Consider the following 13,797-nt stretch of genomic DNA (forward strand, 5'->3'; position numbering starts at 1 on the left):
TAAGGAAACGCTCAGTCCTCTTACAATTGACAGCGATGCAGCAAATACAAATCTGAAAAGAAAAAAGAGTAATAAAGAAAAGAAAATAACTATCAATTTGAGAGAAAATGCTATGTTTTTAAAAAAGAATAAAGTAAATGTGAATGAAAAAATAAATTATAAGTAAGTCCAGCCTTATGACCCAAAAACATCAGTTAGCCAGTTTTCCTCATTCCCATCTATCATCCCTTTTAATACATTGGTTGTGAGTCTTTTACCTGCATATTTAAAGAAAGGGGTCCAAATCCTACAAAAATCATCCATCTTACATTTGAATCTATGTTAGGTAGTTGGTTGGTTGTTTGGTAGTAATTAAAATATCACTTTGTGCCAACCCCTAATTGTAGGTGGAATATTATCAATCCATCTAAGCAATATATTTTTCTGAGCAGCAAATGTGAGAATACTGAGCAGCCTTCTTTGATGAGATCCTTTAATATGACGACTAGGCAGGCCGAGAAGCAGAACCTGAGGATCAGCATCAGCAGCTGGACATGAAAAATCAAATTAAGTTTGCTCACAATTTTACCCCAGTACTCCTCGACATGGATACATGTCCACATACAGTGCCTATAGCTTCCAACCTCTACTTGACATTTAGAACACTTTTCAGACAAACTTGAGCTCATCCTGTGTCTGAGCTGTGGTGTAATCTGCAAGCGATGTAATATTCTAAATTGGCTCTCTGGTTCTGTTACATATGGAGATCTTTCTAGCTAACCACCATATTTCCAACCATGTTGATTCATCTATTGTAAGATTTTAATCAGCATTCCATTTGCATCGAAGATACTCTAAGTTCATGTTGCTAACAGAGTTGAGCTCAGCATATCCTCGATCGAGAACTGCTTTCTTGCCTCTACCAAGGAGTAAACGTTCCATCTGTGAGGTCTGACAGTCAAAGTTATACCCAGGGTTTCCTCTACATGTAATTGACTGTGGCGCACCGCCACGGTAAAATAAAAGCCACCACACCTTAAAAATTCAGGCATAAATAAATCCAGTGTTAGAGAAAGGAAATATTTTACCGTCGCCTTCCACCGCAGTCTTTGACGTTAACTAGCATGTTGGAAATTTAGCTTGATAATTAGCTAGAGGATTAAAATGGTCACTTAGAGCAGAGTCCTGCACGGGTCTTATTTTGCAAACCCGCCCGAACCCGCCATACTTAAAACCGCATCTGACCCGTTTTCCGACAGTAGCACAAATTACATTCCGTACCCGAGCCGACCCGCTATAAATTGATACCAACGCCCAAAGGAAAATTGGATGGATGCAAATTTTTAAAGTGAAAGTAAGACAGCGTGGGGAATGGGAGTTCTGGGAGGGCGCAAGCACGCGTGAATGAGCTCATATTAAATATAAATGCTTATCATTTGTGTCGCTAATAATGACTGATGATAAGTGACGCCTTGAAAATGGCAATCGTAAAACCCGACCCGCCTCTCCAGGCATCCGACCCGATCCACACAGTACATTATTTTTCACCCGTGCAGGACTCTGACTTAGATAACTCCTCCCTTGAAACAAATTTCTTTCCAATATTAGATGAATCTTCATTCCAAGCCCATGCAGGGGAGTTCATGATGGCTGTGTGAGAGCATTATAACCAGAGAAAAAAAATTAAATTCCCTAAGTAGCCTATGACATAATAAGTATATATATTACAGTATGATGATCCGGCTTTTCTGACCTGAAAATGAGGCTCTCGTAAATCATGCAAAGCCGTTTTTTGCAAGGCATGGGTTGGGTATTGGTAAGCATAATGACTAGCCACCGCTGTTTCGTGCCTCTGATTCATGTCTTCATGTCACTCCGCAAGTACTCCTTGCCTGCAATCGTTGCTGAAGGTTATCTGATGTGTCAGTGTTTCTCCTATATGCTTTCTGCTGCGGGATTTTCAGCGCCGCTGCCGCAACAAAAAAATAGACATGATTTTTGTAGGTTTAATATCACGGGTGAATGGCGAATTTAAGTTGCACACAGTGAAAGCACTGCACCCTGAGTTATCTTGAAATTGATTAATATTGTCATTACTGCTATTTGTATAATTTCTACTAGTCACCGTTTAAGTGGAGTGACTGAAATCCTTGTCATCCTATTCAAAGGCTGTGACAGGCGACTCATCAAACCAGGGTGAAGTTAGTTTCAGGTTGGATATTCGGCGGATATTCACTCGGGTCCAGCCACGACTTTACTGAGGTTCACCCAGTGTGAGCAGCAGGAGGACGGTTAGCTCACCTCCAGAGCTTTGGTCAGACCCGGATCAGGTGCCATGCTAGTGTTAGCCGCTAGCATAGCATCGTCGTCTTGGGATGAGGCCACAGATGTATCTTTCTTCTTCGAAAGTTGTTTAGTAGACATTTTACCTACAGGTTTCCTCAAAATTCGTTCCAGGGACATCACCCAGAGTAGTCACTCCGTTTTTTCGTGAGATTGAACGCCACCAAGAATAAAAAATGCCAATATTGCAGGATAAGTGTGCCAGAGCTCCGACAAAACGTGGCTACTCAGGTCCTTGCATCACTGGAAGTGTAGTTGTAATTTTTAACACAGGACTTTGATAGGTTTTTATACAGTGTTTAATTAATAATTGCTACTTGCTGTTTGTAAGAAAATTGAAGTTTGAGTCTCATTTACAACTTGTCATATACTGACACTTTGGTTTTCCAAGTCATCAAAAACCTGATGCATAGCGACCGACCGACTTACGATCCCAATGTGTCAGTATGTGACGCGTTAGGAATTGCGCTCGTAAATGTGCTCGTAGATGTGCTTTTCTTAAAAATAGCACCTTTAATAATGAACTTTTACCTTTTGTCTAATGAACATTCAGACAGACCCTGATTATTTTAGATCTAAAGTTGTATTCCTGCCCTGATTTCCCCAGAAAATGACTAATGAGGCTTAATGATGATAATTTAGTTCTCTATTGAAAAAATACTTTGGCTGAGCCTTTTAATGAAGACTGTTTTAAACTGATTGTCAGGCTGTACAGTTTATTAATATGAGCTGGAAATGCGCTGTGGACTATGCATGGACTTGATCTGGGTCTGAACACAATCCTTACTCTGAGCCGTACTTGTGTGTTGCTCATCCTCCCTGTTCCTTGTTCCGTCTGTTGGTATGTCAACATTTCCCCCTCCAGTATTGGTGGTCTGATCTGATGTTATCTCCTTCAGCCTGGTGGTCTCTGGCTTACCACTGCCTCACCTGTAACTGATGAAATACTTGTTTGTGCTCTGGTCTTTACCCTCACAGTGGCAAATCCTACTTGAAGCTACAGCTGTCATCTGGTGTTCTCTTCATGGGAATTTGGCCAGAATATGTAACTTTTTTTTTCTGTTTGTCCCTTGAGTGCTCAGCAGCACTGTATGCAGCCAGGCCACTGTTACATTGATATATCAAACTTCATTTAACATTGAATTTGGTTCCAGCACTGATTTACCAAATTAGGTGTAAAAATATCAAGGTTTTAAAGTGTGCACGTTAATTCCCTGTCACGTTTTTATGTTTTTTTGCTGACGTCTGTCATGTGTTAACGTTTGCAGAGGGAGGTTATGAGTGCAGTAAAGATCGGTGTGGGGAGCCTCGAAATGAACAACATGCCTGCCACTGCTCTGATGACTGTCTGACCAGAGGAGACTGCTGTACCAACTACAAGACACTATGTAAAGGTTTGCAGCTTTAAATATGCAGTATGTATGTTTAGAATGTTATATTACAATACATAAAATGATCTGCATATTGGAAAGGCTTGCTATCGAGATCAGAAGTTTCCAGGACATGTCATATTTGCACCTCTCTGAGCAATTCTGGAGACAAAAATCCATCAAAAACTACCTAAATCAAAAACTAAGTTGCAGTGAATGCAATACCTAATTAGCTGTTCTTTTGAAGAGCTTAAAAATGTATACCCAATTGTCAACATCAGTCACTTAAGAAGCTGAATGCTATGTTTTTGGTGTTTTTCTCTGATATAAATATGAACACTATCTGTACTGGCTTGCATCAGTTAACAGCCCAGGTTTGTTTACGATCAATGTGTTTATGTGTTTAAGTAACCAAATTCTGGTCAGTTTTCCACAATATGCTGATTTCTTAAATATCACGTGAATGAGACACTTGCAGTAAGCTTACATGCACAGCTTAGTCAGATTACAGCCATAGTTGGACTCTGCTACTCAATCAGACAACTGCAATTGTCTGAGTATAAATGCTGGTGAGAAAATCGGATTATTGGCCGAAGCATGTCATACCCCGGTACGGTAGGTGGCGCTGTACCCATTTCAACTAGTGGTGACAGAAACACCTTTAGCTGACCTCTTCACCAGCAACAACAAACTGCCTCGACATTCGAGAAAGATGGTGTACGAAGAGCAAGACGAAGCTACATCTTTGTACATTTCGTATATGGTGTACATGATAATTACACAAACTAGATGCACAATGGCGCTCTGTCTTGCGGTGATTTCGGAGGAAAGACGCCGTGGTCGCCGTCCTTCTACTTCCGGCTCACGGCCCAGAGAAAGAAATCTCGCGCCTGCGCAGAACGCAAAATCCGATCCGGTCTGATACGCTATCATCATAGCGTATTTTTCATTACACCTTTTTAATCACGTATGTTTACCCAACATTGTCAGGGGGCCCATGAAGGAAGAAGAAGAAAAAAAGAAGAAAAAAAAAACAGCTGTCCAGAATTGCCACAGGCCCTGTTTTTGTGAATGAAATATCTGGGGGCGGGTCAGTAAGGTAACGCTGAGTGGCCTTGATGCCTGTCAGTCATGATGAGTCGCGTCTCGTCACCTCTCTGATGTGTCTGCAGCTGAGCACTGTGATCCATGTCTCTCTCCCCGGCCGAGCGAGCTTTCATACCGTAAAATACCAAATAATAGCCGCGGCATTTATTTGTTTCAGTCACTTAACAGACCAGGCGTTTATTTGGGACAGGTGTTTAATTCCTTCCTCTCAAAATCCGGAACTAAAATGTCACAAACTTCACCAGCTTCTCTGTGAATTCTCTGGCATCCTCCTGCAAGTTGCGGCGGAGGAAATGATTAATCCAACTAGCACTCGCTGCAAACTCATCATCTCTGCTGTCTGTCACTCAAGGTTTTCCCAAGTTTTCCTCTGCATATTTTACGACGGAAAGTTTGAATTTCAAGTCATACTTTTTATTTTGTTGCTGCACCGGAGCCATGGCGATCATCAGTGTGATACTGACTGACAGAAAGCAGCACAACGCGTGAAAAAGGCGAAGAAGAAAAACGTGCAGTGTCAGTGTTCACGTCTTCTTCCTTGATTAAAAAAGAATAAATGAATTAGACCCAGCATTTATTTGGAACCAGCGGTTATTTATCAAAATATACACCTGCATCGGCGTTTAAAGGGGACCCTGCGGTTAATTGACACGCTGCTATTATTTGGTAATATACGGTACATTTACACCCAACTCTGTACGCCGGGCCGGGATGCGAACCAGCATCCCATGATGCAAAAAGCATCATAAATTGATGCTCTTAACCGCTGTACTATCGTCACAATCATGCTCACTTCTCACTATTTATACTATATAACATTTCCCGCTGCCTGGGTAGCTGGCTATTGGCTAATATGGCGAACGTAGAGTCGCTATTGTTCTACTTTATGTTGATGTAGCTATTGTAATGAAAAGCACGGGCACTCGTGTATTGATTAACTGATATTTTATTCCAAAAGTCGTCATAAATAAAGGGAACCACCACATTTAACAGCCTGGAGGACGGAAGTAGATAAACCCGGTAGAAAGAGTGCCCGTCCGTATGCGACACTCCTTGAAGTACAGCGAACGCATCCGCAAAGAAGCGGGTATAATCTGATTGGTCAACAGTAGCCGGCCTTCTATTGGTTGACAGTGTTGATACACAAGAAAAATCCGTGAGCAGAGGAGAGATCCGAGAGCAGAACTTGACCTGTGAGCAGGTGTGTGTTCTGAGCGCGTGCACTTAGATCTGAGCGCGCAGAGGGCACATTTGAATGCAAGTGAAATTTTTGTGTGCAAGAAGGAGAAATGTGAACACAGGCATGTGATTTTTGAATTCAAGCTGACATTTTGAAAGAAAGCAGAAGACATTTAAGTGCAAGCACAAAATGTGAGCATGAGGAGAAAAAATCTGAGCATGCGAAGGAGCTGTGTCACTGAAAAGGAATGAAATCATGCTCTCAAACTGAAAATCTATGCTCTTGATTAATGACATGATTTAACTTCCATACTCACTAGCCTCTTTCACACTGCCATTTGCATGCAGGGATCCTGCATCAATTCTCCGCATCCTCCTCTGTGTGAAAGCTTCAGATAAGCCGGCGGCGCAGAGCAGAGGCGTGTCAATCGTACTAGTGTTGCACGGTAAACCGATACTAGAAAGGTACCGCGGTACCCAGCCGTTAAGAACAATACTTTTTCACGTTTTATTAGTATCAGTACTTTATGAACTTTGTGCGACAGCGGTGCAGCGTGTCTGTGTGCAGCTTCTCTTTGCTTCCTCACTGCCTGCAGACAGAGTGGGCGTGGTTTCACAGTGACAGACAGTCACAGAGTGAGACAGACGTGTTGGCTCCTTTGGTCATTACGGATTAAAAAGCCTCATTTACAGATGGGCTTTGTGGTGTCCGTGGGCTTGCTCTTACTGTCGGCAACGTAAGCAAAATATTTCCATAGTTCACTCCGTGCGTCTGCTTTTTCAACAACTCAACTCAACTCAACTCAACTTTATTTGTAAAGCGCTTTAAGCAGCCATAGCTGGAACAAAGTGCTGTACATGAAAAGAAATAGAACATGAAACATAAAAACATAGGAAACAAAAAAAATAAAATAAATAAAAACAATAAAACAATAAAAATGTTAAAACAATAAAAACAATATGACACTTAAACACTAAAACAAGAGCAGAGTCTCATGCTGGGTTGAAAGCCAAGGAATAAAAATGGGTTTTAAGATGCGTTTTAAAAATGGACAGTGAAGGGGCTTGTCTGACAGGGAGCGGGAGGACGTTCCATAGTTTGGGACCGGCAATGGAAAAAGCTCTTTCCTCTCTGAGCTTCCGCTTAGACCTCGGTACCTCCAGGAGCAGCTGGTCAGCTGACCTGAGGCACCGGGAAGGAGCGTAGGGATGGAGCAGCTCAGAGAGGTAAGGCGGGGCGAGACCATTTAAAGATTTAAAAATAAATAAAAGAATCTTAAAATGAACTCTAAAATGCACAGGCAGCCAGTGGAGGGAGGCCAGAATGGGAGTAATGTGCTCCCTCTTACGTGCTCCAGTTAAGAGGCGAGCAGCAGCGTTCTGGACTAACTGGAGACGTGTGAGGGAGGACTGGCTGACTCCAAAGTAAAGTGCATTACAGTAATCCAGCCCAGATGTAATGAAGGCGTGGATTACTGTTTCAAAGTGCTTTTGTGCAAGAAAGGGCTTCACCTTTGCCAGCTGCCTAAGGTGAAAGAAGCTGGACTTAACTGTTGCACCAAATTGCCGGTCCAATTTAAAATCACTGTCCATCTTAAAACCCAAGTTTGAGACTGTTGGCTTCATATAGTGTGCCAAAGGGCCCAAGTCAGCAGGGGGGGTTCACAAGAGCCGCTCGGACCAAACATCATCACTTCTGTCTTCTTTTCATCAAATTTTAATAAGTTCAGTGACATCCATGCTTTAATGTCTTCAAGACATAACAGAAGTGGATTCAGACAGGCATCTTTCTTTTTCAGCGGCACACAAATCTGACTGTCGTCAGCATAAAAATGAAAAGAGATGCCATGTTTTCTCAGGATGGAACCCAGGGGAAGCAGATACAGTGAGAAGAGCAGGGGTCCTAAAATTGAACCCTGTGGAACCCCATATGACAGCAGTGCAGAGCGGGACTCAGAGCCACCAAGGCGTACACACATAGATCTTCCCTCAAGATATGATCTGAACCAATTCAGGGCGCTACCACTAATGCCCACTAGGTGCTGCAAGCGGGACACTAAAATATTGTGGTCCACAGTATCAAAGGCTGCTGTTAGGTCGGTCGGCAGGAGCACTCTCAGCTGACAGACATGCGGACTTGTTCAAAGAGTTCAAAGAGCTGCAGGTTAGCGATACATAACATAAATATCCCCCGGGTGGAAGTCAAGCAAACTTTTTTCCACCATCAGAGTTGCAGGAGGCAGTCAGGGGTAAAGCTAACTGTTTAACAGTCCGATGTGGTACCACATCTCTGTATGCAAACACAACTTTTACACTGGTAACATGAACTTTACCAGAACATGCGCTGGTGTTCTCAAGTATGCTGATCAACAACACCACTTGTAAATTATCTATTTTAAGTCAATCAGTACTAGTAATATAATCATAGCATGTACATTTTTGTCAATAATTTATAATATATAGTAATTTATATTATTAGAAAATGGTGTGATTAGAGCACAGACCTCCTCCAGGTCTGGGTCATTTGTGTTGTACTTTAGTGCACTAATGTAGTTTGCAGGCTAATCCAGGGTTTGAACTTTATCAACATGAAATGCAAATTGCAAATTTCCTCTTTGTGGGATGGATAAATTATTATCTTATTTCATGAATTGCCAGACTTACAGTTAATGTCATTTATGTTCATTATTTTTATGCTGAATAAAATTGTAGTTAATGTGCTGTTAATTTTTTTCTACTACAAGCACTGAGCTTTTAATGGAAAATCAGGTTATTTAATAATCTCTGAGAGCAAACAAGACAAATGACCAAAACAAGAAGACACTTGTCTTCTTGGATACAGATACAGAAGCTATAAAGCTCAGAAGCTTTTACAAAAATATATATTTTTATTTAGATTTTTGAAGTGTTTTAATTAATAAAAAGAAATAATTCATTTTAAGTTCCACATTCTGTCATCTGCTATTTTATTCCATTACTTTTGATGATGTTCTAGTTCTCCGCCGTGGTATCGTTTCAGTATCGGTATCGAGATATTTTAGGCAGGTATCGTACCGAAGTCCTAATTTTGGTATCGTGACAACACTAAATCGTACAGTCTGATAACTGCACAGGTCCTTCACTTAACTTAACAAAGAGAAATGTCACACAAAGCAACGTTACATGACCAAACAAAAGTAATGTAGTAACTGTAACTGTCTTTGGCAACTTATATGAGGAAAAAATACCACAGCTGTGGGTGAAAAAGCATCTGCCCTCCCGCCCATCCTAAAAACTCTTCCTCACATTCCTGCCTGAAAAACAGCGTCTGTCACTGGCAAAAAACTTAAACTCACCGAGTGTTTGTGATGAAAATAAATCACCACGACTGTCAGCCCTCCAGACCACGACTTAAGTAAACCTTCCCCTGGGAAACAGCCTCTGTCTCTGCAAGTGAGAGAGTCAGACAGGTCCTGTTTACTGACCACGTTTATGTAATTATGTAATGTAGCAAGAAAAACATAACTTTGTCACTTTCCAGGATATTTAGTGGGTCAGGATCTCAACCACAACTCACTGTAACAGCATCCATATGATTATAAACTGTCTGTGGGTTTAAATTGACAGGGGGGACACACAACCTTGAAAACACACAGACGTCATCATCATGATGTGGACCGTCACGCCTCTTTAAGAGCTGCAGTGCCATCTTTCTGTGTGAATTACACAGCGGTTCATCTTTAAGGTGGAGATGCTTGGCTCTGTGTGAATCATCATCAGCGGAGAATTGACGAACCAACGCTGCAGAGTTAATGCGGCATCGCTGTGTAAAAAGGGCTACTGTTCCTACTGCCTAAGTACTCACAGCTCATCAGACGTGTGAAACCCACATTGAGGACAGTCAAAGTTAGGCCAGAGGGAGCAGACTCTGCACTTCAGCAGCATTTTGAAAACACTGACTGGAATATGTTTGCCACTCAGGCCATCCTCGACTCCCACACAGACATTGACTTCATCGTCTCCTCCGTTTTGGACTGTATAAACTCCAACATCGATAGTGTTACCACCCTCAAACAGATTACCACATTCCCCAATCAGAAGCAATGGATGAACAAAAAGGTCCGACTCCTGACGAAAGCACGTGTCACAGCCTTCAGATCAGGTGATGCTCAGGCCTATAGCTCATCAAAGGCTAACCTGAAGAAGGGCATCAAAAAGGCCAAGCACAGCCACAAGCTAAGGATCGAGGAGCACTTCAAGAGTAACTTTGACCCCTGACGCATGTGGCAAGGCATCTAGGCCATCACAGGCTATAAACCAACCACCACCTCCACTCCATCCAGCGACGCCTCCTTACCTGATGAGCTCAACCACTTCCATGGCCGCTTTGACAGGAGGTGGCCTTCAAGGCTGTGCTCCCTGCAGACTACCAGCCCCTCACACTCAAGCTCCCATCGATGTGTTTGCGGCACTGAGCAGGGTTAATGCATGGAAGGCTGCGGGTCCTGATTGTGTCCCGGACGCGTCCTCAGGGCCTGTGCCGTGCAGCTGACTGAGGGACTCTGGACTGACATATTCAACCTGTCATTAGCCCAAGCAGCTGTCCCCACGTGCTTCAAAACTACCTCCATCATGCCGGTGCCAAAACACTCCACTGCAGTGAGCCTTAATGACTTCTGCCCAGCTGATCTCGACCAGACCATCACAAAGTGCTTCGAGAGGCTGGTCCTGTACAGAAGATGCCATCTCTACCGCGCTAGGTAACACTTACATGAGAATACTGATCATCAAACTCAATACCTCTCTCTGCAGCTGGATTCTGGACGGACCACAGTCTGTTAGGTTAGATCACAGAACCTCCTCAACCCTCATCCTGAACACTGGCGTTCCACAAGGATGCATGCTGAGCCCCCTCCTTTACTCCCTCTGCATCTATGACTGCACACCTGCACATGGTTTAAACTCCATTGTCAAGTTCGCAGACGACACAATAAAAACGATGAGTAGGCCAACAGGGAGGAAGTCCAGCACGTAACAGTGTGGTGCACCAATAACAACTTGGCTCTCAACACCAAGAAGACCAAAGAGCTCATTGTGGACTGCAGAAAGTCAAATGATGGCACACACACCCCCATCTGCAACATCAGAACGGAGATTGAATGTGTCACCAGCTTCAAGTTTCTGGGTGTCCACATCTCCGAGGACCTCTATTGGACCCTCAACACCTCCACCCTGATCAAGAAGGCTCACATGCGTCTCTTCTTCCTGTGAAAACTAAAGAAGGTCCATCTGTCTCCTCAGATTCTGGTGAACTTTTACCGCTGCACCATCGAGAGCATCCTTACCAACTGTGTCCTGGTTTGGTATGGCAACTGCTCTGTGTCTGACCGGAAAGCACTGCAGAAGGTGGTGAAAACTGCCAAACACATCACTGGTACCTCACTCCCCTCCATCGAGGCTCTCCAAAAAGAAAGGCGCGTAGCATTGCCAAGGACTGTATTCACCCCAACTACAGATTGTTCATCCTCCTCCCCTCTGGGAGGTGCTACAGGTCACTCCGCACCCAGACTAGCAGGGGAAGCTTCCCTGCGTCTGTCACCCTTCTGAACTCCATACCCCAGTGACAGACACACCCCGCTCAATATCTTTTGTGGCACGAACACGAGCATGTCGAAGGCAAGAGGTCAAGGGGTGGGGCGATGGCGTCATCGCTTTGGAAAGTATGCGGATTCGCTGTCCACACGAAAACGGGAGGGCTGCTTTTATGGATTTTTCCACCCTGAGACCCGTTTTCAAAAAAGTGCGTATTCAGGCGCTGCATTTTCAGGATCTGTGTGGATGGTCGGCCAAAACGATGCAATACATGTGCGTTTTCGCAAAAGAGAGTTGTCTGAACGGCCCCTTAGTACTGTAGCAATTGTAGTATATACTGTACTGTATCTCCACTTAGTTATGCCAATAATTTAATCTTATACTGTACATACTGTACCTAGACCTACTTACACTGTATTTATGTACTGTAAATACTGTAAATCTGTCTATAATCTGCTGCACCATTTATTTTGAACAAACTTGCACTTTACTGCTTCTTTTTGTCTCTGTATATGTACTGTGCACAACCACAATAAAGTTTAATCTAATCTAATCTAATCTAATTGCTTGATTCTCCTGAAGAAGATGATTTCTCACTGTTTAGCAGGTTTCTAACTGAGAGCAGCTGGTGTGGAGTGACGCTTTCTTATATGTGAAATAATAACAGTTTAAATCAGGGGTCTCAAACTCAAATTAGCTTGGGGCCACTGCTGGTATTACCATCTCATAGGAGGACCAATTCAGCGTTCCAGTACCACAAGACAGCAAAATATATCTGAAAATTGAGTTTTTATTTTGATTACAAAAATGCAAACAGCAGTCTGTATACATCTTTATATTTTATATTTTTTAACAGTTAGTGCAAACCTTTAATACCGACTATTAAATAACTTATTAAAACGTTTCACTGAACTAACAAATGAAATACATTGGTAATTTTTTTCTTTGCCAAACTCCTCGCTGCAATTTCCTTCACAAAAATAAATAAATAAATCAATAAATAAATCAAACATAAGTTTTCGTATTTAATGAAATGTTAATGTTAATGTTTTTAACAGAGCAAATCCTTTTTCCTTATAGATAACTTATTTAAACCTTGCGCTAGGCTTTACCTAGTAGCCGGTGTCTAACAGTGTCGGGCATAGATGGATTGAATTACTTGCCCACTACCTATCATTTTCCTTCATTTTTTTAAAATCTAAAGTTAAACAATGGACACTTCAATTACATACTTTTAGAGGGGTCAACTTCATGCAGCAGCATGTCACAGCACAGAGTAACAGGAGTCACATTTAACTTTTAACCTTGAGATAGTTAGGAGTGCTGACTGACAAGACAGCCGCTGAGGATTTCTTGTCACAGTGAAGCGCAAAAGCAACTATTTGACAATGTATCAGATTTAATCTCAGTCATAACCTGACAATGATAATGAGGCATAAGGATTTGTTACCTCACTGAAGTTGGAGGTGTACTGCATACCGTTGCCTGCAGCTATTCATCAAACAGTTCCTTCTTATCCATTACTCCCACAGACGGAATAAAACTACTCTCATGCTCATTTAAATTGATCCGCTGTCAACAAATGCTAAAAATGACCATGGTTTTGATGTACAGCGGCAGTGCTAACTAAATGTATTGCGTCTCCTGAGTCTACTTCAAAATAAAAGTCAACTCACCTTTTTTTTCTTAGCAGAAATGTCTTTTTTATTTCAATTGCATATGAGGGTATAGTTTAAATTAGTGTGAAACAAATGAAAACAATTTGAATAAAGAAATAATGTTGCGGGCAGGATTATATCATGTTTTTGACATCAGGTCACGAGTTGGATGGAGGGGAAGGGGAACAGTATGTTCATTCCAATGCATATTAGTAGCATATTGGCTCTTTATTAGTCATTATAAAGCACTTATTAATGTCTTTAACTGCCCATTACTGCTCATGCCCTAGGCACAGGGTTCCTGCAGGTTTGAATAAGTCAAATTTAAGACTTTTTAAGACCTTTTTAAGACCATTTTGAACTAAATTTAAGACCTACACGAATAACCCTGGTGTGTGCGCACACACACACAAACACACACACTGACACACACACAGTGTTCAAAATTGAAAGCACCTCCGCTTTCAACGTCGGAGTTGAGCCAAAGATGGTTTGAATGTCGCTTGACTGTTAGGTGGCAGAGGCAGTGTAGAGTTCGGGTCGAGCAGAACTGTACAGAAGTGTGTGATTACGTGACTTCGCTGGAGCCT

At 42.3% G+C, this 13,797-nt stretch overlaps 1 protein-coding gene across 5 annotated transcripts in view; it reads left to right on the plus strand.

The window, feature by feature from the left end:
* enpp2 (ectonucleotide pyrophosphatase/phosphodiesterase 2) overlaps positions 1–13,797 on the plus strand; it is a 133,285-nt gene that overhangs the window by 31,037 nt on the left and 88,451 nt on the right. For all 5 annotated transcript variants that reach the window (XM_030394891.1, XM_030394888.1, XM_030394892.1 and 2 more), the window contains exon 4: positions 3,591–3,716. In XM_030394891.1, coding sequence (XP_030250751.1) covers positions 3,591–3,716 — 126 coding nt within the window. The remainder of the gene's footprint in view (positions 1–3,590; positions 3,717–13,797) is intronic.

This window comes from Sparus aurata, chromosome 17 (genome assembly GCF_900880675.1).
Source record: "Sparus aurata chromosome 17, fSpaAur1.1, whole genome shotgun sequence".
Taxonomy (NCBI): domain Eukaryota; kingdom Metazoa; phylum Chordata; class Actinopteri; order Spariformes; family Sparidae; genus Sparus; species Sparus aurata.